Source organism: Oncorhynchus mykiss, chromosome 2 (genome assembly GCF_013265735.2).
Source record: "Oncorhynchus mykiss isolate Arlee chromosome 2, USDA_OmykA_1.1, whole genome shotgun sequence".
NCBI lineage: Eukaryota > Metazoa > Chordata > Actinopteri > Salmoniformes > Salmonidae > Oncorhynchus > Oncorhynchus mykiss.
The window spans coordinates 57,998,222-58,025,998 of NC_048566.1; the positions used below are offsets into that span (position 1 = coordinate 57,998,222).

Consider the following 27,777-nt stretch of genomic DNA (forward strand, 5'->3'; position numbering starts at 1 on the left):
ATGCCTCAGTCAGTGGTAATGAACACGGAGCACCATGAAACCTGAAGATGAGGTGGCTCCTGAGAAGCACCAGGAGTTTCGAAAGGCCTGCTGTACTGTGTTTATTTGAAGAGGCCAAGTGAGCACAAGACTTTGAACATTGACATTTTTCTACGTCTTTTGCTCGTATGGAGATGGTTTTGTTGTAACAGGAGAGAAAAGCTAGTTGGCGGTTTACGTTTCAGACGAACTGGTGGTCCCTCACTGTGAGACTGTTTTACAACACCGTGAATATAGGCTGGACTTTCTCTTATCTGGAGAAGTCTGAATAATCTAACATGGCACTTGACGGGACATATCTTATCAAATATCCTACTGGACAGACCTCTGCCAAGTGTGACAACAAATGTCTGCGTTAGAAGTGGGGCCAGACAGACATGTAGTCATTGCTACTCTTAGAGCATGGTCTGCAAATCAAATCAGTCAAATTCTTGCCGAATTAAGGAATTTACGTCAGGATTGGGCTTCTCGTACGTGGGCCTCTGAAATGGAAGGGGGCTGGATGAGGCTGACATAGTCTGTTATTGTTTTTGTGGTTGTGTGTGCTAAAGGGTGACATTGAGATGGGTGTACAGTACAGTAGGTACCGTGTACAGTACTGTAGGTACCGTGTACAGTACAGTAGGTACCGTGTACAGTACTGTAGGTACCGTGTACAGTAGCTATCAGTGTACAATACAGTAGGTACAGTACAGTAGGTACAGTACAGTAGGTACAGTAGGTACAGTGTACAATAGAGTAGGTACAATGTACAATAGAGTATGTACAGTGTACAGTACAGTAGGTACTGTAGGTACAGTGCACAGTACAGTAGGCACCGTGTACAGTACAGTAGGTACAGTGTACAGTACAGTGTACAGTACAGTAGGTACATTGTACAATACAGTAGGCACAGTGTACAATACAGTAGGTACAGTGTACAGTAGGTACATTGTACAATACAGTAGGTACAGTGTACAGTACAGTAGGTACAGTGTACAGTACAGTGTACAATACAGTAGGTACAGTAGGTACATTGTACAGTAGGTACAGTACAGTGGTGTGTCTCTACTCCTCTACAATGTGGGACAGCTGCTTCTCGTAGAGGCTGAGGACGTGGTGAACAAACTGGTACTGCTCACCCGTCTGGATCATCCCGCCTCTGCCACACACACACACACACACACACACACACACACACACACACACACACACACACACACACACACACACACACACACACACACACACACACACACACACACACACACACACACACACACACACACACACACACACACACACACACACACACACAGGGGTCAGATAGGAGAGAAAGAACAGACCGGTGTCAGGAAAAAGACGAAGACAGACAGGTGTGAAGCAAGAGCCCAAAACAGACTGGAGACTCACCTGTCGAGGCGGAGCTGGCAGGTGGTCCTCAGGATGTCGACCACGCCCTCACTCCTCAGCTGTTTACACAGGATGGAGGTGGCGATGAAACAGCCTGTCCGACCTATCCCAGCACTGCAGGAAGGAAGAGGAACCATGAATGTAGTACACCTGTATTTCTGACTTGACTAACTACTAATGCACCGAAAGCCATGAGAGCTGCAGTGCTGCCAAGTCGTCCGTCTTTAGGGGCATAGACCTTCCAAAGATTCCACTGAGACACCCGCCCCATTTATGGTACTGACCAGAGATTGAAAGAGGACTCATCTCTGTATCTGTGCCATTATGGCGTCTGTGACAGCCACAATGGCTCTGTCCGTGCTATCTCCACTTCAAAGCAGTCCATTTTCTTCTTCTCGTGTTTATTAAAAGCGTAAAGCTAATATTGGTGATTTACAGCCACCTGCAGTGCTGAAGTCCTGAACCAAATCTTGTGTGTCATTCATTTATTGTGGCCACTAGATGGCGGATATGGCATTAAATCATTTACAAACCATAGGCAACCCTATTTGAAGAAGAAGGCAATGCTCTGAACATTGTCTGTTCGCTCCCAACCCATAGGAATCCCCACCCAGTTGACTACTTTGAAATGGTGGAATCCCTCAATGGCAATGTCCATGCTAGAATGGGTTATATCCATCTAGAGCCCTAATTCTACCTCTATGGTACAGACTAACCCTCCAACTCTACCTGCAGTGGACGATGACAGGGCCGCTGGTGGGCGGAGCTTCCGCTCTGGCCTGCTCCACTTCCTCTACCAGCTCCAGGAGGGGCGGGGCTTTGTCTGGGGTCTTCTGGTCAGGCCAGGAGGTGTACCAGTACTGCCTGAGGCTGCGCTCCTCTCCATCAAACTGACACACGCGCACACATTAACACATACATGCACATGCATAGGCACACACATGCATGGGCACACGCAGAGACAAACAGAGACACAGAGACATTTTTTCAGCCTCATCCTCTGCATGTACATGCAAACTGTTACCTAGGTGTTAGTTGCTACGACAACAACGATTGCAGAGCCAGACTGTGACAGGAACGCAGAGTGACTTTTTAAAATATATATATATTTTTTTTTACAAATGGTGTTGTTTTTCATTGTGTGATTTCATAAGCATATTATTAGCCAACAGCTGTACTTGTGGCAGCTTTTCTATCTCTCTTCATTCAGAGGCCAGTGCTTAGTGGATGAGAAGTGAGTCCATAATCCAAAAGGGTCAATGTAATAACTCAAACTGCTTTTTCTCATTGTCATTTTACATAATCATTTATACATGTCCATGGCAGTGATGTACAGGTTGTATACTGTATGTGTCTGTCTGCTATCAGTCTCACCTTCAGAGTGAAGACCCTCAGGCTGTAGTCGTCCTCCTGGGTTACCGTGACAACCTTGATCTCGATGCCCTCGTGGGTCACAGAGTCCTCAGGCCAGTACTCTGCACATTTCTGGTAAGGCGGCAACACATAGCCAGGGTTTCACATTGGACATTTACTGGGAAGAGTGGGCTCCTACCACACCATCCTCCCCTATCCATCCCTCTTCTCCCTCCTCACCTCATTCTTCTCCTCTAGGTTCGTGATCATGACGATGATGGGACAGCGCTCCTGCCACACCATCCTCCAGAAGTCTCCCACTGTGTTCACTGTAGGACCCTGGGTAGCGATGTACGCCCGCTCCTCACCCCCATAACCCTGAGGAAGGCAACACAGTAGTTCAAGTGAGAGCACGTAGAAGGTCTCACAGGACCCTTGATGGGAACAACTTGTACACAGGGCCAACCCAAGCCTCTTGCCCCCAAAAACAAACACGTTAGGGTTTTACCCATGCTAGTGTTTTTGCCCTAGCGGCCGCTGGGCCCGAAGCAGCCACTTGCCGTATGTTTCTTATTGGCTGGGCTGGCACTGCTTGTACAGGAAGTAGCTGAGAGGGAGCAGTAGGCAGACAAAGACGTACCTGTAGGTAGTTAGCGTTGATGTAGGTACTGAGGAACTCATCTTCATCTGCTGTCCGGAGTATCACTCGGCTGTGTGCGTCTGGAAAACAACGGATCCCGTTACAAGGTGTGTGTCCAGCGTTGTCGCTCACCTCTACTCTACATACCAATTTGTGACAGAGGTTCAGAGACGGATTCAAAATGGCTGCCGTTTGTAGTGCCTCTACTCACTGGGGAGGATGGTCTTGTAGCGGTTCTTCCTCACCAGGCCCGGGTAGTTATACTCCTTTGGGTCCACAAAGTTCATGGGAGTTTCCTGTCAATGGCAACAGAACAATGGATGTGGCTTAGCGATGTATGGCTGTTTAGAGGAAGTGAGGACCCTACTGAATTGTGTGTGCAATGGGCATGATTGTGTGAGTGTCACTAATTGTGTGTGTTGTAAACGAATAATCTCAGCAACAAAAAAAAAGAAACATCCCTTTTTCAGGACCGTGTCTTTCAAAGATAATTCCTAAAAATCCTAAATAACTTCACAGATCTTCATTGTAAAGGGTTTAAACACTGTTTCCCATTCTTGTTCAATGAACCATACATAATTAATGAACATGCACCTCTGGAACGGTCGTTAAGACACTAACAGCTTACAGAGACTGTGGACAATTAAGGTCACAGTTATGAAAACTTAGGACACTAAAAGAGGCCTTTCTACTGACTCTGAAAAACTCATGCAAGTAGGCATGAGGACTACAGATGTGGCCAGGGCAATAAATGGCAATGTCCGTACTGTGAGACGCCCAAGACAGCGCTACAGGGCAGACCATGTGTAACAACACCTGCACAGGATCGGTACATCCGAACATCACACCTGCGGGACAGGTACAGGATGGCAACAACAACTGCCCGAGTTACACCAGGAACGCACAATCTCTCCATCAGTGCTCAGACTGTCCGCAATACGCTGAGAGAGGCTGGACTGAGGGCTTGTAGGCCTGTTGTAAGGCAGGTCCTCACCAGACATCCCTGGCAACAGCGTCGCCTACGGGCACAAACCCACCATCGCTGGACCAGACAGGACTGGCAAAAAGTGCTCTTCACTGAAGAGTCACGGTTTTGTCTCACCAGGGGTGATGGTCGGATTCTCGTTTATCGTCGAAGGAATGAGCGTTACACCGAGGCCTGTGCTCTGGAGTGGGATCGATTTGGAGGTAGAGTGTCCGTCATGGTCTGGGGCGGTGTGTCACAGTATCATCAGACTGAGCTTGTTGTCATTGCAGGCAATCTCAATGCTGTGCATTACAGGGAAGACATCCTCCTCCCTCATGTGGTACCCTTCCTGCAGGCTCATCCTGACATGACCCTCCACCATGATAATGCCACCTGCCAAACTGCTCGTTCTGTGCGTGATTTCCTACAACACAGGAATGTCAGTGTTCTGCCATGGCCAGTGAAGAGCCAGGTTCTCAATCTCATTGCGCACATCTGGGACCTGTTGGATCGGAGGTTGAGGGCTAGGGCCATTCCCCCCAGAAATGTCAGGGAATTTGCAAGTGCCTTGGTGGAAAAGTGGGGGTAACATCTCACAGCAATAACTGGCACATCTGGTGCAGTCCATGAGTAGGAGATGCACTGCAGTACTTAATGCAGCTGGTGGCCACACCAGATACTGACTGTTATTTTTGATTTTGACCCCCTTCCTTTGTTCAGGGACACATTATTCAATTTCTGTAAGTCACGTGTCTGTGGAACTTGTTCAGTTTATGTCTCAGTTATTGAATCTTGTTATGTTCATACAAATATTAAGTTTGCTGAAAATAAACGCAGTTGACAGTGAGAGGACATTTCTTTTTTTGATGAGTTTAGATTATACACAAAAGTAAATTCACTCTAATTGAAGAAAATGTAACTCTGCCACAGATAACATTTGGTCCCGCTCTAAAAAGAGTAAAACATACTCTGGAAAGAAGGTTGTTTTTTCAGAGTTGTGTATGATCAATTTAGTGTTGATATTTAACTTTGCATTTAACTCAGGACAGGATTAACTGAAAATAACTCTCTGCAGTGTTGTTCAGTATTCTAGAGTAAATTATTTAGAGTAATGTTTACTCACAACATAATCGCAAGAGTTCATTCAACTCCTACGGACTCAAACTCAGCAATATTTTGGTGTTTAAACGGTGCCATTTGAGGTGGAGGATGTAAAGTCTCATTCACATATTTCTTAATGTGCCATATTATGGAGGCTTAGAATGTGACATCCAATCTCGATTGGTATCCATTTAAGAAGAAGGATGTCCTACATCAGCCATGACTCTGCATGTCAGGGAAGACAGTACTTTTGTTAGAGACTACCTAGATTATCTAAACTCCAACTGCCTTCTCAGTAAATTGCAATAAATCCAACCACTTACAGATCAGATTTGTTTAGGAAAATGTATGTTACATATTGTGTAGCATAAAATCAAACATGCAAAAACAGAGATATTGAAACAAACAATTCTAATAATCTACCTGCAACAGAGCATGCTGGGAAATATGACAATGACGCTCCCTCCCACATCTGTGGCTACTCCATAGTTCTAACTCCCAATCAACTCCAGTTATCATTACTAACTCCAGGGAGCGTATCACTCGGTTGAGGGTTATGATAACTCCAGGAGAGTCAATTCAACAACAACAAAATTACTCTGACATTTCAACTGTCCTTGATTTACCGTGTACTAATTGTGAGTGTGCACCTCTACTTTACTGACTTTATTGTCCCCTCTACCTTGAGTGGGATTGTGTACAACAGTCCTGCTTCATGCAATTGTGTGTGTAGACCCACAGTACCTTGGTCTGAGAGAGAGACCGAGAGAGACAGAGAGAGACAGAGAGAGAGACAGAGAGAGAGACAGAGAGAGAGACAGAGAGAGAGAGACAGAGAGAATCTCAGCCTAAACATGTAACGTATCCTCTATGGAGCTGGGTATGCTAATGCATTTCACTGTGTCCACATCTCACCCACCAACTGTTTCGAGTAGCCTCTGGATGTACAGCGCTCCTTGGCGTGTGTGTTTTACTCACATAGAACTCAGCCTGTAGGGCCTGGTCGTCTATAGCGCGTGTGTGGAGCTGGCTAGGGGTGAGAGTGTTTGTTCCCTCCCTCAGGTACTCCTTGGCAGTCTGGTCTCTGGGGGAGAGCTGGGCTCCGTAGCCATAGGGCTCCGTACAGCCAGGAGAACACATGTCCAGGGTCAGAGACACGTTGGAGCCTCTCCTAACACACACACACACACACACACACACAGACACGCACGCATCCACACACACAGGACGGCACCGACACATACAAGAAGAACAAACGTACAGACACATACAAGAAGAACGTTGTGCCATAATTGTGCGCACGCACACGCAGAAGCACAACAACCCCCACACGCGAGAAAAAGGCATGAACGCATACACACACACACAGACATTCCCCCTAGAACACCTCTCCACCACACTTCCACCCCCCCCACTGACCTCTCCTGCAGGCCCACAGGTGTTACAGAGAGGGTGGTGATGTCCCCCTCTGTCCTGGTGTCCAGGCCCAGGTCAAAGATGGGGGTCTGGGGTTCAGCTTCCAGGTCCATCAGGTCCTCCTGGGCGTCTGTCCACTCCGACAGGGTGAAGGAAGGCTGGCGACTCACCGACTGACGTCTGTCCCCATGGTCAGCCACCGTCGCCGCTGACCACCACGCATCACCGTACTCCAACTTACACACAGTGCGGATGATCTGGAGACGCAGCATCAAAACGCACATTTCAGAACTGTGTCCAATGCCGTCGTTTGTCTCAATATCAAATCATTTCTGGGTAACAATTAAGTACCTTACTGTGATTGTTTTAAATTAAAATGGTCGGGATAAAAAACAAATATAGCTGTTAAGCAAAGAGCAATTTCTCAAGCAAGAATTTTCCTAGACTGTCTAGGAGTCATCTGAATGGGGAGGGGACCACTGAAAACGATCTGTTACTGGCAGAAAGGTTTAGAACCTATTGGTCTATTAACTAATTGACATAGGGGGACATGGGAGAGCCACCCTTTATTAAGTAAACTGGAACTGTGATCCTTTTTTTCAAGAGTAAACGGCCTGAGTAAGACATCTTCATTTATCCACCATCTTTGACTTTGGCACAGATCCACAAGCCTTTATATCAGTAATTCTACATCCCGTCTTATTTATTGACGATTGGCTGTAAGAACAGATTTAGTGTCGCCATCATGTCAAAGCGCAAGGCAGATGATCTCAAACCCAGGACTTGGCCCACAAGTATGGCCACTGCCATAGACGTTTGGGAAAGACAGCATACTATGAACACAAAGTTCTATGATAAATGAGCTCATCAGTGGACAGTCGAGCGACAAGACACAGCAACCTTTCCCAGAGGAATTGCCATTGCAGCAAGAACAGACCAAGAAGTTACTTTGTCAGGATGAACATGGTACGTGCGTGTTTATGATTACAGAGTTGCTTGTGTCTCCTCTGCAAAAGCATTCATCATCTTGTCTAGCATTTTCTCCAACTTACAACTAAGTGCACATCGATAATATATCATAGCTATAAGTTGACTTTATTGCCAGGCTTTTCAGGCCCCGTGTTGATTTTCAATGTCATTCTACCAGAAACGTTTATTAGAGACGTTTTTTTGTTCGTGTCATGCCTTTAACTCATTTGGCCTACTTGGAATTTCACCACCATCTTGTCATCTGTTCAACAACACAGATCCAGGTCAAGCACCCACAGGTTGCAACAAATCGGGGGTGAAAAGAGCCAATTACGCCGCCGTGCACTGGACGGACAACCATGTACTGCAACGTCAGAATGAAGTTCACAAAATGCAAGGAAGTAGGTGGACACAAGCGCAGACCAAGGCAGAGAGGAAAACAATAGAGATTGAAACTGGGGCCAGATTCTCTGAGCTATGTAACAGTGCATTCGGAAAGTATAGAGACCCTTTGACTTTTTCCTTCTCCCCCCCATCAATTTACATACAATATCCCATAATGACAAAGCAAAAACCGTTGTTTTTAAAAAAAATATATATTTGCAAATGTATTCAAAATAAAAACTGAAATGTCACATTTACATAAGTATTCAGACCCTTTACTCAGTCCTTTGTTGAAGCACATTTGGCAGCAATAACCGCCTTGAGTCCTCTTGGGTAAGCTGGGCACACCTGTGTTTGGGGAGTTTCTCCCATTCTTCTCTGCAAATCCTCCCAAGCTCTGTAAGGGTTGGATGGGTGTGTCGCTGCATAGCTATTTTCAGGTCTCTCCAGAGATGTTAGATCTGATTCAAGTCCGGGCTCTGGCTGGGCCACTCAAGGACATTGAGACTTGTCCATAAAGCCACTCCTGTGTTGTCTTGGCCGTGTGCTTAGGGTTGTTTTCCTGTTGGAAGGTGGACCTTTGCCCCAGTCTGAGGGCCTGAGTGCTCTGGAGCATGTTTCCATCAAGGATCTCTCTGTACTTTACATCTTTTCCTCGATCCTGACTAGTCTCCTAGTCCCTGCCACTGAAAAACATCTCCACAGCATGATGTTGCCACCACCATGCTTCAACGTAGGGATGGTGCCAGGTTTCCTCCAGAAGTGACACTTGGCTTTCAGGCCAAAGAGTTCAATCGTGGTTTCATCAGACCAGAGAATCTTGTTTCTCATGGTCTGAGATTCCTTTAGGTGCCTTTTGGCAAACTCCATGCGGGCTGTCATGTGCCTTTTACTGATGAGTGGCTACAGTCTGACCACTCTACCATAAAGGCCTGATTGGTGGAGTGTTGCAGAGATGGTTGTCCTTCTGGATGGTTCTCCCATCTCCGCAGAGGAACTCTAGAGCTCCGAGTGACCATTGGGTTCTTGTCCACCTCCCTGATCAAGGCCCATCTCCCCCGATTGCTTAGTTTGGCTGGGCGGCCAGCTCTAGGAAGAGTCTTGGGTTGTTCCAAATTTCTTACATTTTAGAATGATGGAGGCCACTGTGTTCTTGGGGACCTTCAATACTGCAGACATTTGTTGGTACTCTTCCCCAGATCTGTGCCTCGACACAATCCTGTCTCGGAGATCTACGGACAATTCCTTCGACCTCATAGCTTGGTTTTTGCTCCGACATGCACTGTCAACTGTGGGACCTTATATAGACAGATGTGTGCCTTTCCAAAATTGAATTTACCACAGGTTGACTCAAATAAAGTTGTAGAAACATCAAGGAAGTTCAATGCAAACAGGATGCACCTGAGCTCAATTTCGAGTCCCATAGCAAAGGGTCTGAATACTTATGTAAATAAGGTATCTGTTTTTTATAGTTTCGGTAAACAGATAACCAACAATCACAGCATCTCAGTTCAGTTAATGAAAAGGTATGTTGTTTATTTGTTTATGATGTTTTAGTAATTTTTAGAACAACACAAAAACATATTTAGAGTTGAAGTCGGAAGTTTACATACACTTAGGTTGGAGTCATTAAAACTCGTTTCTCAACCACTCCAAAAATGTCTTGTTAACAAACTGTAGTTTTGGCAAGTCGGTTAGGACTTCTACTTTGTGCATGACACAAGTCATTTTTCCAACAATTGTTAACAGACAGATTATTTCACTTATAATTCATTGTCTCACAATTTCAGTGGGTCAGAAGTTTACATACACTAAGTTGACTGTGCCTTTAAGCAGCTTGGAAAATTCCAGAAAGTTATGTCATGTATTATTTAAGCTGGAAAATTGAAGGCTTTCACATTTTTTTCTCAGAAAAGGCCATTCAAGACGGTCTAAAGCCTTTTCGGCATCAACAGCCATTATTGATAAATCTACATCTTGTTTTTTAGCGTATTACATTATACTGAAACATGTTCTTGTGTTTGTTTGTCTCTATTTTTAAATCAACCCTGTTTGATTCATGTGTATCAAGTCTGGTAAGACTTTTGCCATTCTGTTGCGTATGAGTTTTGTTGTTATTTTCTTGTCGTAATTCTATTCAACTTATGGGTCTATAATATTCTAGTATTCTCTCTAGTTTCCCTAGTTTTAATATAACTTAAAGAACTGTTTGACACATGGAATTCAGAAGCACTGAATTGAGTGACGTGTGTGTAGTCATTTGAGTAAATGGGGCGCTACTTTGTCCCTGAATGTCAAATAAAAATCTATGGGACAGCTGTCCATACCTGGTGCTTTTCTCCGCGCTCACGTTTTAACAATGTCTAATGTTTCTTTTTGAGGTGATTTCTATTTTTAGTGGTTCGTTTTTTTTGTCTGCTGATAGTTGCTTCAGGGTTACTGAGTCTAAGAAGGCTGTAGTATCAGTCCAACTGTTGTTGAATTCGGATTTATATAGATTTTCAAAAGAAGCTTTTTTGTAAAAATGTGTTGTTTCGAATTAAACCATTTGTATCCTTATCTTTGAAAATTATAAATGCAAAAGGTTTAAAATGCCCAAGAGGTTAAGAGCATGACCTGGCCAACTGACTTTGATATGAGAAAAGTATTAGCAGGCGGTTAGGGGAAAGATGATATACATGTAGGTCCTGATGGTACCAAGTACTTACATGCCATTGATCCGAGTGAGGATAAGGATCTGACCATTACTGAATTTGCAGTGAGCTCAGCCATAACAACCCTGCCCCCTAAACAGCTGTTTGTTATAGCAAGTGAAGATAGGAACGATCTGTATAGCAGTGGAGGTTCCTCAAAGGAGGATCATTCAACTCAGTGAATTTCAGCAAAATGTCAATTGTGAAACATTCATTTTTAAAATTATTTTTAGATAAAACTATACTAAATAAATTGAGTGTACAAAACATTAGGAACACCTTCCTAATATTGAGTTGCACCCCCTTTTCCCTCAGAACAGCTTTAATTCTGGTGCGCCTGGCACCTACTACCATACCCTGTTCAAAGGCACTTCAATCTTTTTCTTGCCCATTCACCCTCTGAATGGCACACATACAACAATCCATGTCTCAATTGATATCAATAAGGGATCATAGCTTTCACCTGGTCAGTCTATGCCATAGAAAGAGCAGTCCTCCTCTGAGTACATTGACTTCAATACAAAACCTAGGGGGCTCGTGGTTCTCACCCTCTTCTATAGACTTACACAGTAATTATGACGACTTCCGGAGGACATCTTCCAACCCTATCAGAGCCATTGCTGCATGACCTGACATGTTGTCCAACCAATCAAAGGATCAGAGAATGAATCTAGTACTGAAAGGATAAGCTACAGCTAGCTAGCACTGCAGTGCATAAAATGAAGTGAGTAGTTGACTCAGAGAGAAAAAATAAAATAGAGTTTTGAACAAATACATTTCTTAAAAAAGAGAGAGCCATATTTAGTTGTATTTTTTCCCTTTCACTTTCATTTAGCTAATGCAGCTAATTTAGCCGAATCAACAACCTGACTCAGAGAGGAATGCCATTTATGTTAGCTAGCTGGTTAACACTCCAATTCTTCCAAAGCGATGTAAGCTTTCGGTTATAGTCATTTATTGCCAGTGTAACTGCTAACCTGCTTGCTGTACACATGGATTGGAGTTTTGGGTTTACTAACCTATTAGTTATAGTAGCTATGTTGACTATGATGTTAGCTAATACGGTGACAACGATTAAGGGCTGTGTGTAGCGGTTAGCGGTTATGGTATGAAGGTTTGGCTTGGTGAGATTTTTTTAGTCTGGTCTGGTCACAAACAGTTGTTAAAATGTGAGAGGAGGAGAGCGTGTAGATGTGATGATAGGTGATGTTCAGTTAGCGAATGATTCCTTATTTTTTAACTACTCTTTCTACTGACTCGAGAATCATGATTCGTGACAGATCAGTGGCAGCAAGTCTTAAAGATCACGAACAGTCAAAATCATGTTGTCATGAAATACGATGATATTTGAAGGAAACCAGGTCAAAGTAGGATGACCAAAGTTTGAAAAATGACTGTTGCTTCTACATTGATCAAGTTTGATCTGAAAGTTACTGGTCCCCTCCCCCATGTCAAACACTTTGATTCATTATTAAGGGACAAGGTGACATCACCTTAACTTTCATACACCAATATTCTCTTACCTAATTTAAATAAGTAGCGCCTTGTAACCAACATCGGAGAAGGTGTTTTTGCAGAGGACCGTGGTTTATATAGCTAGATAGCTACTCTACTAGTGCCAAAATGTGAGTGTAAGGTGTCAGCAAATATAATTAAAAGTTTACACTATTAATCTATGGCAAAGATACATGTTACCCCTTTCATCCTCGTCTGGTGTTAGCTAGTTACTGGCTAGCTAGGTCTTCAGCCAGCATGGAACCAAAGGAAGGGGGGTCGTTCAAAACTCTGACGCCGTTGGCAAGTCAACACATCCGTAAGTGCTGCTGTGAACCGTATCACAAGAGACATGCCAAACAGGAGTTGTATAAAAACATTTTTTTGATATCATAGATGCAATTTCAATGTTGTTTGAGTTGCTTTGTGTATCACTCAATTAGCTTGAGATAATTTTACTGCAACGCCGCTCACTGAATCCAAGTTGCTTGGCGTTTCAAAGAGCTGTCAGTCAAGGCGAGCTCCTGAATATAAGCTCCCCGCCCACTCAGCCTGTCTTTTCAAACTTTCTGGTAGTTAGACATGAGAGGAAAAGTACTTTTCAGAATGACTGTTCAGGACCTTTAAACCTTTACTGGTTGAGTGCTTTGCCAAGTCCTTTTGGTTTGGAAGCCTTTGTTTAGGCCTCTAGAAGTGCAAGTGATATAAAACACCAAATATTCATAAACATTCTGTAATATAAAAATACCTAATAGCCAACCTGCTTGCACCAATCCCATGTAATTACAGTAAAATACTGTAAAATACCAATATTATGATTACAGTAGCATTTACTCTCTTACAGTATAGTAGGCACATTTTACAGTATTGTACTGTATCGTTGCTCTGATATGACAGTAATTTATAGGAAGCTGGTGGTAAGTTACCGTGAATATTACAATAAAAGTACTTGGAATTTGCCAGAATTCGGCAAAGATACATCAAAAGGTATCTTGATACAAATACGAAATCCCTTGAAGACCAATGTATCCTTAACTACAACAACATTCTCAGTAACGGTGACAGAAACGTTTGACTGGCTGTGACCTGGTTTTCTTTTAGAAACCAACCTTAGTTTAATGCAATGACTGTAGGTCGCTCTGGACAAGAGCATCTGCTAAATGACCAAACTGTAAATGTAAAAATGAACACTTGCAAAAGCCAGAGCCGGTCCTGACCTCCCTCAGGCCCTAAGTAAAAATTCTGCTAAGGGGCCCTACTACTTGACCCCGTGAGCCATGTCAACCATTTGTCGTTGCTACACAGTCACAATCGGAAACCCCAGTGCGCCCACTACAATCCTCCCTCCTTTAAAACAGTTTGCTCCATCTGTCGTCTAAGAATAAGTGGACCTATAGAACAGAATGAGGTATAAACAGACAATATTTATTAAATAGAACAGTTTCTATATAATCGTAAGATAAGTGAATATTAACATAAAATAAATGAGAAATTGTAGAAAATAATGAAATATAACACTGAGCTTTGGCACTGCTGCCTGGTAACTAGTCCAGTCCTCACAATATTATACAATTAGCTTTAGCTATACAATGTAAAGATAAGCAATGGGTGCAGCTATTTATTTTACCTTTATTTAACCAGGCAAGTCAGTTAAGAACAAATTCTTATTTTCAATGATGGTCTAGGAACAACTGCCTGTTCAGGGGCAGAACGACAGATTTGTACCTTGTCAGCTCGGGGGTTTGAACTTGAAACCTTCCTGTTACTAGTCTAACGCTCTAACCACTGGGCTACCCTGCCATCTCAAAATAGTAAGTTAAAACCTATACAGCTGAGTGATTAATTACAGCCTGGGCATCTTCAGCATCAGCATGGGCACCAGTCTATCTGGACTGTCTGGAGGAAAATGAGAAAGTACGTCACATAGTTAGTTAAGCAGTCATGTACACAAACGCACTTCTTTGCCACACAATCTTAAGTGTTACTAAGTGTGTAAACATTTCAATGTTTGACTTAAAATCTTACCATCAAAAAAATTCCTCTCCTGCACATTCTTGAGGCAAAATCATCAATGATGTCATCATAGCACACGTGTTTCCCTACATCATGATTTATGGTCATGATGGCCAGACCACTCATACGTTCCTGTGACACGGAAGACCTCGGGTAGCTTTTGATGAGCTTTCATTTTGAGAAGCTCCTCTCTGCCGATGCTACTGTTACTGGTAGGGTGACTGCAATTCTTAGGGTCGTCCAAAGGTTAGGAAAGAGTTCCTCCAGCTTTTTCTCACAGAGAGAAAGGAAAGCAGGTCAAAAGGCATCTTATCTGATGGCAGATCAGGTCAATCCTGAATCTCGTGTGCCGGATCCATTCCACCGATGTCACAGTCATCTCTGAAGGATAAAGTGTTTTCAACTTCCATGCAGTGGGCCTTTAAAGATTCACTGGACATCTGAGAGGCAGTGCTGAAGTTCAGCAGCACTCCATATTCGGTTTTCACCTGGTTGAAAGAGTCGGCCACCATGTTGAAGTAGTTGACTTCAAGGTTTTTCAATGCATCAGTCACTGGTTCATCAGGAGCCTCATTGCTGAAATGCCTCTTGCTGTTTCTCAGTCTCTTCTCGTTCAATACAGCCTCCACATCCATTTCTTCACAAATGCTTTTGGCTGTTGTCTGGGCCTCAGAGAATCCAGTTTCCCGGTATGTAGTGAGGGAGGCCTTTGCATTTGAGATGAAATTCACTGCGATATCCAACTGCATTGAGGCGGATTGGAGGAGTTGTTCACCTTGTTTGTCATTGTATGTATCTCACGCCATACGACACAGCAAATCAAGAAGCAGTAGGACCCAACTCCCTCTGCAAGTTCTTGTGCCTCGACTTTGGCCACAGGATTGTTGAAGCCTGATACCTGATCGCATGAACACTTTGGAGCCTACTCTCCCATCTTGTGTCCCACCTTGACTTCACGGTTATGTTCACGAGTTTCATCAAAACACTCCCATCTTTGTGTGCCCCCCAAAAACCCAACTGCATCTTTTAAAGATTTGGCAGCATCTGCGATGACAAGGTTTAGAGTATGTGCTCCACATGAGACCAACACGGCTCTGGGATTTTTTTGTTGCAGTCTGGCTTGTACTCCTTGGTGCTTGGCCTTCATGTTGGCCCCATTATCATAAGCTTGCCCTCTGCCATCTTCAAATGGAATCTTCCGCTCGTTCAGCTTATCTACGATGACAGTGTAACCTCAACGTTCACAAAGCCGAGGAAGTGCTCCTTGATCTCTGGCTTTCCCTTAAAAGCCACGCTTCTCAGAATAATGGACATTTGCTCATGGCGACTAATGTCAGGTGTACAGTCCAAGATAATGGAGAAGTACTTGGAGTCTCTTACTTGAGTCACTATTGCTTCCAGAATCGTGTCACTCACAATCTGTATCAGCTCATTCTGTGTGCGCTTCCCAGGGTAATGAGCATGCGTCTCGCCATCTTTCATTTTGCTGAGATGATTTTCCATAACGGGGTCAAATTTTGCCCAGTAATTCAACCTATTTTAGGAAGTTTCCATTACCTGGTTGGAAGAGTTTTGTCTGATGAACCCCTGAATGCTAGGCTTCTTTCAGCCAGAGACTGGGTTATACTTATTAAATGTGTAAGGACATCCCACCATCTCTTTCTTTCAGCCTCCAAAATTGTCATTTGTATCTGGTCGAGAGTCTGTCTCCGTCTTAGGCGCAGATCAAGTTCTCTCCACTTAATCATATTATCTGTGTGTTCAGGACTACACTCATGGTGTTTCAGAATATTGACCAGTCATTCACGCCTTCCTTTATTATGTTGTAGTCTTTGGTAGAAAAGAGCTTACAGCAACAACAACAACAAAAAAGCCAGCTCCTGGTAATCTTTTCCCCATTTGACAGCTGTCTCTGTAATACGCCTTAATGGAAACCTCTTCTAGAATTGTGTTTAGGGTAAAAAAAATTGAAAAAAATCCAGTCCTGGTTTGAATGCGCACTGACTCAGTCGTCATAAAGTCTGTTGAGACTGGGGGCCAATCTGCTGGGTTATTTGGTGGAGATGCAACTGTTCTAGTCGGGTCTGAGCTGCTTGTATCTGATGCTGGCTGAACACCTCTGGTTGTGCTAGTGCTGGCTGAGGCTGCCTGTACTTCACCTGGGTCTGTGTTAGTAATTGCTGAAGATGGCTGTATTGGGTCTGTGTTAGTACTTGCTGAAGCTGCCAGTACTGGGTCTGTGTTAGTATTTGCTGAAGCTGGCTGTATTGGGTCTGTGTTAGTACTGTCTGAGGCTGGATGTGGATCAACTGAGCTTGTGCTTGTACTGGATGATGATCCAGTATCTCCTCTACTGACAAACATAAGCATAGCACCTGTAAATTATGGATAACATTACTGTTATTAATTTTATCAGCTGCATCAGGCCCATTCAAACTGGCTCCCCCAGATTTCCGTTTATACATTTTCAAATATAAAATACTATTTATACTATGGCTTGGCATAATACTTGATGGTTATTATTTACTGAGAGATCCGTCATGCCCAGTATGTCCAGCTAATCAACATTTTAAATGCAATATATAAATCAATAGTCAGTATCAATTCATTGCTTTCCATCTTGCATTAGTCCAGAGTTGTAACTAAACCTTGACTGAGAGACTAGATAATCATTGTCTTGTTTTAAAATGATGTGCCATCACACCCATATATTGTCTGGACTGGTCCCACACAGAGGTTGCTGTTGGAAAGCGTGAGTTTCATTTCGAGCCCGCGCAAAGGGTATGAACGCATGTTCACGCGCGACGCGGGTATCTTTTCCGAGCTGCACTTCATAAACACCGTTGCCTGTCGGCGTTTATCAAACGTAATAAATAGTTGTGTTTCACTCTCACTTTCGTCTGGCACAAAGTCACAGAACAAAGCCCTGGAAGTGGCTGGCTAGCAAGCAAGACACAGACAGACCAAGAGATGCAGTGCCTAGCTAGGTTAGCGAGACAGACAGACAAGAGAGAGAGATGCACTGCAACCTAGCACATCAACTTTAACGTTACTGTTATTTGCGGACATCAAACTTGGAGAGGAGAGAACACAAGTTTACCTGATCGCTGTTCCCGCAATTCACTCTCGTGGTGTTTTTTCTTCTTCTTCTCCTTTCGTGACCAGAAGGATAGTTACGCTTCACCCTCTCATCCGCGTTGTAAACATTGACACCCGCTTTGACACGAGGGGGAGGCGGGGCCCTTGCGTAATTTGCGGGACCCTACGCAACTTGCTTTAGCGTACAGGGCCACCCGGCTCTGTGCAAAGCACACCGCAGCGTTCATCAGGGTGTGTGTGAGAGGTACCTACCATGAAGACAATGATAGCCATGCCAATGCCTTCGGTGGCCTGGAGGACCCAGTAGTGATTGGTTTTCTCCACCTCCGCCATCACGCACAGGGACTGTTTAACAGACACACAGAGAGAGGATGTGGGACATGCATACCGGTAACATTTATTTTCATATATTTTATTTATTTAACCTTTAGTCTCATTGGGATATATATATTTTTTTATTTTTCAAAGAGAGACCTGGACCAAGACAGAAGCATCAACACATCAGTATCAGACAAAACAAATCACATGACTTCAACCAGACTAAAATTATATGAATACAGTAAGCAGCACGTCAGTAACGGACATGTACACAACACAAAGTCACCGAAGCCAGAAAAACACCAGAGAGCAATATGTTGCCCGGGGCAGGTTCGCGGCACCTTCATTTGGTAGGACGGGCTTGTGGTGACAGCTGGAGCAGAGTAGGTGGAATGTTATCAAATACATTGAACACATGGTTGCCATGTGTTTGATGCCATTCCATTTGCCCCATTCCAGCCATTATTGTGAGCCATCCTCCCCTCAGCAGCCTCCACTGGTCAAGCATTAGAGTTTGCAATCAATCATAGGGTCTCTGCTTTACATGTAGAAATGAGTGAATGCTATGTCCTAACTTTGTAATCTGGCCAGGATTTTTTTTCTCTCCAAACACTATGAACTGGCAAGTCCCCCCAAAAAACAACACTTTGTGTAATGTCAACTTCAGTTGAAGTCTTTATCAAACTTTCCTCTGCATGCCACCACCTTATAGGCTTGTGTTGTGTTGCAATGTCAGTATACCGGTGGGTCCAATTACTCACGTCCACTCCAAACACAGGGTTGAATGATAGGAGGACGCCCAGGTAGAAGTCTAGGAGCTGCAGGGATTTGTAGAAGGCTGAGAAAAGCCCATTACCATCCACCAGGAAGAAGGCCCAATAACCCTGCGGGGAAGATTGGATTCAGACTGTTCTCAATGAGGCCATTTTGCAGCAACCACAATACATACAAATGAAATCACATACTTACAAACAACAGATAGCAAGGGATATTTACAAGCAAAGTAGGCTAAGTGCAATTTTAAGGAGCAGACACACACGAGGTCTTAATAACATAACGAATATGTAGAGTGGTGAACTTCAGTATATCATAATAAGGCCCTCATTCACCTAGACTTTTGCATAAGTGCTAATTTCACACCTGTCTTTTTTCCCAGCATGAACACATCATAAACAGACAGTATCCTACAAAAAAGGCCTGGATATTTTCTTGTTCATTCACTTAGGAAACAAGACAGGCAATATTGCATCAGAAGGAACGTTGATCTGCTCCTACACGTAGCAAACCAGTAGATTACCTTTAATTAACTAGGCAAGTCAGATAAGAACAAATTCTTATTGAAAATAACAGCCTACCGGGGAACAGTGGGTTAACTGCCTTGTTCAGAACGACAGGTTTTTACCTTGTCAGCTCGGGAATTCGATCCACCAACCTTTCAGTTACTGGCCCAACGCTCTAACCACTAGGCTACCTGCCACCCCGATGAAGTTGAATAGTATTTTTTTTGTTTCTGACAAGAACAGCTACTTTCACAGCTAGGCCTTTTCGAACTGTGGTTGCACTGCACGTATATTTGCATTTATGAACCATTTTTCTACAACATCCTAGTGCCCTGTTGTTAGTAATGTCGGGAGCATCTCAGCTGACCCACCGTGATTTGGGAAATTGTGCAGAACACGGCACACCAGTGCATCCCCATGACGATGGTGTAAAACTTGTCCCTCCACAGTTCCTTTGGGTGTCTCTGGGGCCCTGGGGGACCTGTCCCTGGTCCTGGGGGTTCATCAAGGCCTGGGGGGCCATCTCCTGGTTGAGAGGGGTCGCCGTCTGTCGTTGGAGGGTCATCCAGCCATATGGGGTCTTCGTCTGGCTTTAGGAAGACGGAGTCCTCCGTCTGGGAACGAGTCGAGCTGCTCAGTCGTCTGGTCATGATGCCCCTGAGACAAGGAGGGGAGCGGGTAGGTCAACAATACAGGAGGGGAGACAGGCAGGTCAACAATACAGGAGGGGAGACAGGCAGGTCAACAATACAGGAGGAGAGACAGGTAGGTCAACAATACAGGAGGGGAGCAGGTAGGTCAACAATACAGGAGGGGAGCAGGTAGGTCAACAATACAGGAGGGGAGCAGGTAGGTCAACAATACAGGAGGGGAGCAGGTAGGTCAACAATACAGGAGGGGAGCAGGTAGGTCAACAATACAGGAGGGGAGCAGGTAGGTCAACAATACAGGAGGGGAGACAGGTAGGTCAACAATACAGGAGGGGAGCAGGTAGGTCAACAATACAGGAGGGGAGCAGGTAGGTCAACAATACAGTAATGTGATGGGTGCCATGATCTGCACAAATGCAGATGAATCCTCTCGGCGAAACCTCCATCCAGGAAATGAGCCTGTTGCAGTTCAATAATGTGGTGTTTGTGAGTTACTCGCATTAAGCCTGAAGTGCTTGGTGTGTGTGTTTTACTCGCATTAAGCCTGAAGTGCTTGGTGTGTGTGTGTGTGTCGGTCTATTCTGCTGGCCTATTCAGGTGTGAGTGGCTTGCATCTCTGAATCCTCTTGTCTTACTGGGATTGTGTTCGTGTGTGTGTGTGTGCATGTGTGTGTGTGTGCGTTTGTGTGTGTGTGTGTGTGAGCTCTATTGCAGAGGGAGGGATGAATCAGGGGAGGAGTTTACAGCTCCATCCATCTTCATGGCAACAGAGTGCCTCTCATCCTTCCCAGGCATAATCATCCACTGACAACACATAAACACACACACATGTACACTATTCATCTATTTCCTTCTTTCAATCAGCAGTCTATTCAGAGTCCTTTTCTGTACCACTCATCTGTCTTTCCCCATTAGTAAGGGTGCCGCTCATTCGCCTGATTGTCTGACACACACACACACACACACACACACACACACACACACACACACACACGTGTCAGCCAACCCTCCATATGTGTGTGTGTGTGAGTATGTGCCTGTGTGTGGTTTGTGCTGTGTGTGTCTGTGGCACATTTACACCCCTCGCAGAGCTTTATATCAACGCTCTAAACAACAATATTCCCTATCATATGGAGCAACGTTGGTAGTCAGAGCCATGCTGTCTTCACACAGTGTCCTCTCTGACTGGATGTCTAGGGTGCCACAGAATGACAAATTAGAACTCGCGATTCAATAGGACCTCTCCGTACGGTACGTTCTGTTCTTCTGTCGAACAAAAGATTCCTCGTCAAAACTAAGATTCTCACATGTACAGTAGCATTAAACCAGGTTCGAGAATGTCTCAATCCAGGTCGATTTCCAGTTGTAACCTATTTCACTTCAGATACTTACCGACACGAATTCAACCATTCTGCTGTTTAACATGTTCTCTTTAATTGTTTACTTTTCAGCTGTTTTATTGAATCGCCCGAGTCCATCCAGCTAAAGAGGAAGTCTGAGGAGGTCAGGTGACTTACCTCTGGAAGGTCTAAGGGTACAGGAAGGAGGACAGATCACATGATCAAGTCAAATTCTGTATCCTGTGGCAACCACCAGTTGTTGGCCATGCTGTATGAATCAGTCCTGGAAGAAGAGAAAAGGTTTTACTCAGTTACACAGATATTTCGAATCTGTGTATGAGTCGAATCCAAAAACCATCCGCACAAATATATAACAGGCAGTAAAATAAAGTGGTCCTTTTGAAGAGGATATTAGTAATCCAGTGTAAGCTTTAGATGTACCAGAGTATCATTCTAGCCAGTCACCAGCTGGGATGTGATTAGAGGAGGATGGAGATGGAAGGTGAACTGTGAACCACTAAACTAAATCTCTCTCTCGTTCTCTCATTCACCACGCCAACCAGGCCCAGACCCAGTCAGTCAGTCACAGACAAAAGAGTTAGACACATGAAAACAGTCAGACATAGCAAAACAGTCCGACCGACTATCAAACAGTCAGACAGGCCCAGCCCAATCTGTAGGCTCCGCGTGCTTCAGTTTAGCTCTCTTTATTCCTCTTCTCCTTTCCCTCCTCCTCTACTGCACTGCTGAATGAATGTGGTGAACTCAGTGGAATATGAGACCACACCGTGTGTGTGTGTGTGAGCGCGAGTGTTGAACAGAGGGATGCTGCTTTCAGTCCTTTTCTCTCTCCGCTCGATGCGAAGGTGGGTTTGAAGTGATGACGCCAGTCGGGCTGGCCAGTAGCCATGGCAACGTACGTACACACCACACACACACACACACACACACACACACACACACACGTGTTGCAGCATTGAGGGTTTTGTATCGAAAGTGATGGTTTAAGTTCACAAAGGTCTCTCAATGGATGGATGGATGAGCAGAAGGACGTATGAATGAGTGGATGGACAGACGAGTGGATGGACAGACGAGTGGATGGACGGACGAGTGGAAGGACGGACGAGTGGATGGACGGACGAGTGGAAGGACGGACGAGTGGATGGACAGAAGAGTGGATGGACAGACTAGTGGATGGACGGACGAGTGGAAGGACGGACGAGTGGATGGACGGACGAGTGGAAGGATAAACGAGTGGAGGGACAGACGAGTGGATGGACGGACGAGTGGATGGACAGACGAGTCGATGGACAGATCAGTGGATGGACAGATGGGTGGAAGGACAGACGAGTGGAAGGACAGATCAGTGGATGGGCAGATCAGTGGATGGACAGATGGGTGGAAGGACAGACGAGTGGAAGGACAGATCAGTGGATGGGCAGATCAGTGGATGGACAGATCAGTGGATGGACAGATGGGTGGAAGGACAGACGAGTGGAAGGACAGATCAGTGGATGGGCAGATCAGTGGATGGACAGATCAGTGGATGGACAGATCAGTGGATGGACAGATGGGTGGAAGGACAGACGAGTGGAAGGACAGATCAGTGGATGGGCAGATCAGTGGATGGACAGATCAGTGGATGGACAGATGGGTGGAAGGACAGACGAGTGGAAGGACAGATCAGTGGATGGACAGATCAGTGGATGGACAGATCAGTGGATGGGCAGATCAGTGGATGGACAGACGAGTGGATGGACAGGTGAGTGGAAGGACAGACGAGTGGATGGACAGACGAGTGGATGGGGACAGACGAGTGGATGGACAGACGAGTGGAAGGACAGACGAGTAGATGGGACAGATGAGTGGATGGGCTGATGAGTGGATGGACAGACGAGTGGATGAACAGATGAGTGGATGGACAGACGAGTGGATGGACAGACGAGTGGATGGACGGACGAGTGGATGGACGGACGAGTCGATGGAAGGACAGATGAGTGGATGGGCAGACGAGTGGATGGACAGACGAGTGGATGGACAGACGAGTGGATGGATGAATAGGAGACTAGCAGCACTATTTTGTGTGAAGGTTGTTTGAAGCGCTAACACTGTAAAGCTGGAGTTTCAGTAACCATGGTAATGACGAGCATACAGCACACACACACACCCGTATAAAAGCTTAGCGCGAGGTACAGTATATGGTGTGCCACTGAGACAATAGTATGTATACTGCACAAAAATATAAACGCAACATGTAAATTATCGGTCCCATGTTTCATGAGCTGAAATAAAATATCTCAGATAAAGTTTTTCTCTCAATTTCTGTGCACAAATTTGATTACATTTCTGTTAGTGAGCATTTATCCTTTGCCAAGATAATCCATCCACCTGATAAGGTGTGGCATATCAAGAAGACGATTAAACAGCATGATCATTACACAGGTGCACCTTGAGTTGGGGACAATAAAAGGCCACTCTAAAATGTGCAGTTTTGTCACAAAACACCATGCCACAGATGTCTCATGTTTTGAGGGAGCTTGCAATTGGCATGCTGACTGCAGGAATGTCCACCAGAGCTGTTATCAGAGAATTGAATGTTAATTTCTCTACCATAACCCATGTCCAACGTCTTTTTAGAGAATTTGGCAGTAAGTCCAACCGGCCTCACAACCGCAGACCACGTGTAACCATGCCAGCCCAGGACCTCCACATCCGTCTTCTTCACCTGCGGGATCGTCTGAAACCAGCCACCTGGCCAGCTTATGAAACCGAATAATTTCTGCACAAACTGTCAGAAACCGTCTCAGGGAAGCTCATCTGTGTGCTCGTCGTCCTCACCAGGGTCTTGACCTGACTGCTGTTTGGTGTTGTAACTGACTTCAGTGGGCAAATGCTCACCTTCAATGACCTCTGGCATACTGGAAAAGTTGTGCTCTTCACGGATAAATCCCGGTTTCAACTGTACCGGGAAGATGACAGACTGATGTCAATGTTGTGAACAGAGTGCCCCATGGTGGCTGTGGGGTTATGGTATGGGCAGGCATAAGCTACGGACAACGAACACAATTGCATTTTAATCAATGGCAATATGAATGCACAGAGATACCGTGACGGTTCCTGAGGCCTATTGTCGTGCCGTTCATCCGCTGCCATAACCTCATGTTTCAGCGTGATAACGCACTGCCCCATGTTGCAAGGATCTGTACACAATTCCTGGAAGCTGAACATATCTCACTTATTCTATGGACTGCATACTCACCAGACATGTCCCCCATTGAGCATGTTGGGGATGCTCTGGATCAACGTGTTTTCGACAGCGTGTTCCAGTTCCCGCCAATATCCAGCAACTTCTCACAGCCATTGAAGAGGAGTGGGACAATATTCCACAGGCCACCATCAACAGCCTGATCAACTCTATGTGAAGGAGATGTGTCGTGCTGCATGAGGCAAATGGTGGTCACACCAGATACTGACTGGATTTCTGATCCAGGCCCCTACTTTTTTTTAAGCTATCTGTAACCAACAGATGCATATCTGTTTTCCCAGTCATGTGAAATACATAGATTAGGGTCTAATGAATGTATTTAAATGTACTGATTTCCTTATATGAACTGTAGCTCATTAAAGTCTTTGAAATGACTGCATGTTGCGTTGATATTTCTGTTCGGTGTTAATGTTGGTCCTAACAGTGAGACCACCCTCCTCTTTTGGTCCTGAAGGCAGCACTCGCTCAGTCATTCATCCCAGTTCAAGACTACAGTACATTGTGTTGATCAGAAAGTAGAGTATGTAGCACTAAGCACAAGAGCCCCAGTATAGCCTGGTAACATAATGGTTGCTGCTTCAAACAATGTTTCTTGTTTCTCTATTTGGCAAGAGACCCAGGCTACCATCAGTAGTCCACACCCCAGTAAGCAAGCCATGTGTAGCAACTGCACTGGGTATCTACTCTACAAGGCCAAGGATATGCTGTGCGATTCCTGGCGATAAGTGGGACATGTTCCTCTTGCCGTTTGGTTTCGGTAAGCAGGTAAAAGACCCTCAGTCGTGAAGCACCCAGGTAACTTTTGAATGGGCTCTTTTTTTGGGGGGGGGGGGGGGGGGGGGGGGAATCAAACTTTCCCGATTGAGATCCTTCTATAAAATAGACCGACAGCGTCGGAGGACAGCGACGGAAGGTCTGACCATCTTTTAGAATATGGCAGGTTAGTGGGCTCGATAAACAGTTGATCATCTCTCAGTTAATGCATTCTGAGCCCGAAAACACTGGAACAAACAAACAAATTAGAGTGGAGATAATTTGGCGTTGAGTAGGATAAAAAAAACCAGCGGAAAGTGACGGCCATTACGGCTAAGCGTTCTGCGATCACAATTCAGATGGTTGAAAATGACCCCCCCAACGACGCTTCTGGACTAATGTGTTTTCGCAGTACGTTCATCAAAATAATGTTTTAGAATGCGTGCTGCGCGGGCTTCCTGGTCTTGTCTATCACATAATACAATACGCCTAATAACGTGTGATTATGAGAAACAGAGATAGATATCAAAGACAGCCCTCCGTGAGCCTCTCGCATAAAAGACCAGTCACCGTATGAGACTTCACACCGTCCTTGTCCCAGGAGAGAAGACCAGGGGCCTGTATTCACAAATCGGCACAGAGTATGAGTGCTGATCTAAGATCAGTTTTGCCCTTTTACAATCATAGTGAATAAGATGATATGGCCAGGGGGGGGGGGGGGCCTGATGCTAGTTCAGCACTCGTACTCTGATGCCTGATTCGCACTACAGGTCCAAACCGAGCCAAGCTGAGCTGTACTAGGCATGCCTGGTTATGCATCCACCATAGATGCTGGAACCGTGCTGGAAAGGACACTGTGAAAAGAAAATATCCAAACCAGCTGAGTATGGTTCCGGTTGGCACTAGTATGAATAAGGCATGAGACGCCTTGTGAGTACAGGCCCAAGAGCTCTCCAAGGACCAGATGAACTAAGCCTCTCACACACTTGGGAAAGTTTTGCACCTGTTCTTTTTAAAAGACACTACGGCGTGCAAGGTCAGAACTAAAGGTAAAATTGAGTTTAGGAGAAGGATAATTGCACCACCCGGAACCAAATCTTATGTGCACCAGCTAGCTAACTCAATTTAATTCTGGGGGCGGAGGTGCCAAGATCTGAACTAGTGAAAACAGCAGATGGCATGCAAGAGAAGAACAAAACTATATTTGAAAGGAATTTCTGAGAAAATAAAATAGAAAATGAGGAAATTGCCTATCACTTTGGTGTTTTCTTCCAGCTGAGACAGTGGGTGAGGGGGTTAGAGGTCGGGAGGTATCGGACAGTGTTGTGTTAATGCTCACATGACAGGCAGGAGCAGGAAGCTCTTACTGAAAGTGATGATAGGACAGTAACAGGAGACATGGTCATGAGAGACAGAGACATGCCTCCCTCAGCAGCTTAAATCCTTCACGCACACGCACACACACACGCACACAGACACACACACACTGGATTCCATTCAACAACAGTGCGGTAAAAAAATTGATCAATAAATAAACATAAAATGAATTCCTCCAAGGATGGTTAGTTGGTTAACAAAATATAATAATCAACACTGCGGAGATAATCAACACTGCGGAGATAATCAACACTGCCATCTCAGAAAATAAAGCATCCTTATCTACAACCTCTCACTTCCTCAATGAGGAAAGATTGCATCCACATTAGGCCTACATCTAACTACAAAGTATACAGAATATTTTCATTCTTTGGTAGTCGTTCATACTGAGACAAAACACCATTCATATCACGTACAGCGCTACAGTGAGCCAGAGAGATCAAACTGCACAGAGAGAGCGCTGCATGAAAACATCCGTAATGATTCCCACGGGGATGGGAGCTGTTGCATCTCTCTACAGTAACTCGCATATTTTCGTTTAGGAAAAGATATGCACTTACCCAAACAATACAGTTACTGAGACAAACACACTAGATTATACAATGAAACCAGTACTAGATTCAATGCTTAGATTGGAAGGCAACAAAGCATAAGTGTTGAAGGAAAACACACTCGCACACAACATGACTCCCTCCCTACCTTTTACGGTCAGTAGCGCAGCTGCCAGCTGTAAACATTGATATTCACTCCATGTTGTCTCGCAAAGAGGAGGAAGAGAGAGAGAGAGGGAGAGAGAGAGAGAGAGAGAGAGAGAGAGAGAGAGAGAGAGAGTAGTGGCAGCTCTAGGCATTACCCAGTCGTATGGTCCAGTCTGGAAGAGCTTTCTTACCTGGGTGTGTTTCTCTTCACATTACCATCCTTCCTCCCTCTCAACTCAACCCTTTGACACAACGCAATCTGAAAATACTTGTTTCCTTTATCAGTGTGTGTGTGTGTGTGTGTATGTGTGTGTGTGTGTGTGTGTGTGTATGTGTGTGTGTGTGTGTGAGAGAGAGAGTGTATGTGACGGGTTTTCTTTTGTTTGTTTCCTGGAGGAGAGCGAAAGATCCACAAGCGACAGCCTCGTCTAGGTATATGCAGCAAGAGGCTATATGGTAGCCTTGGCAACAGAGCCAGAACGAGGGAGAGGGAGGGATAGAGAGAGGGAGTAGGGAGGAGGGAAGAATCATAACAC

At 44.8% G+C, this 27,777-nt stretch overlaps 1 protein-coding gene across 2 annotated transcripts; it reads right to left on the reverse strand.

Annotated features, from left to right (window-relative positions):
* Window positions 1–83: 83 nt before the first annotated feature.
* On the reverse strand, window positions 84–27,777 carry LOC110492572 (tyrosine-protein phosphatase non-receptor type 5). Of its 2 annotated transcripts, none has more exons than XM_036951749.1 (14): window positions 27,433–27,777; window positions 21,326–21,431; window positions 19,530–19,815; window positions 18,640–18,762; window positions 17,813–17,905; window positions 6,912–7,165; window positions 6,471–6,663; window positions 3,636–3,720; window positions 3,425–3,504; window positions 3,025–3,162; window positions 2,806–2,916; window positions 2,161–2,321; window positions 1,432–1,545; window positions 84–1,180 (listed from the first exon to the last, which is right to left on the reverse strand). In XM_036951749.1, the coding sequence occupies exons 3-14, from the start codon at window positions 19,806–19,808 to the stop codon at window positions 1,087–1,089; spliced, it is 1,725 nt and encodes a 574-aa protein (XP_036807644.1). In that variant the 5' UTR covers window positions 19,809–19,815; window positions 21,326–21,431; window positions 27,433–27,777; the 3' UTR covers window positions 84–1,086. The 2 variants fall into 2 exon arrangements, with proteins under 2 accessions (XP_036807644.1, XP_036807651.1); XM_036951756.1 differs by lacking the exon at window positions 27,433–27,777 and adding an exon at window positions 27,243–27,331.

Excerpts from the sequence above, each read along its gene's own strand:
- LOC110492572 (XM_036951749.1), bottom strand. The coding sequence starts at position 19,808 with ATGACCAGACGACTGAGCAGCTCGACTCGTTCCCAGACGGAGGACTCC. Across the intron at positions 18,763-19,529 it reads GCACAATTTCCCAAATCACG|GGTTATTGGGCCTTCTTCCT; the intron begins GTGGGTCAGCTG and ends TCTTCCCCGCAG. Across the intron at positions 1,181-1,431 it reads TGCCAGCTCCGCCTCGACAG|AGGCGGGATGATCCAGACGG; the intron begins GTGAGTCTCCAG and ends TGTGTGTGGCAG.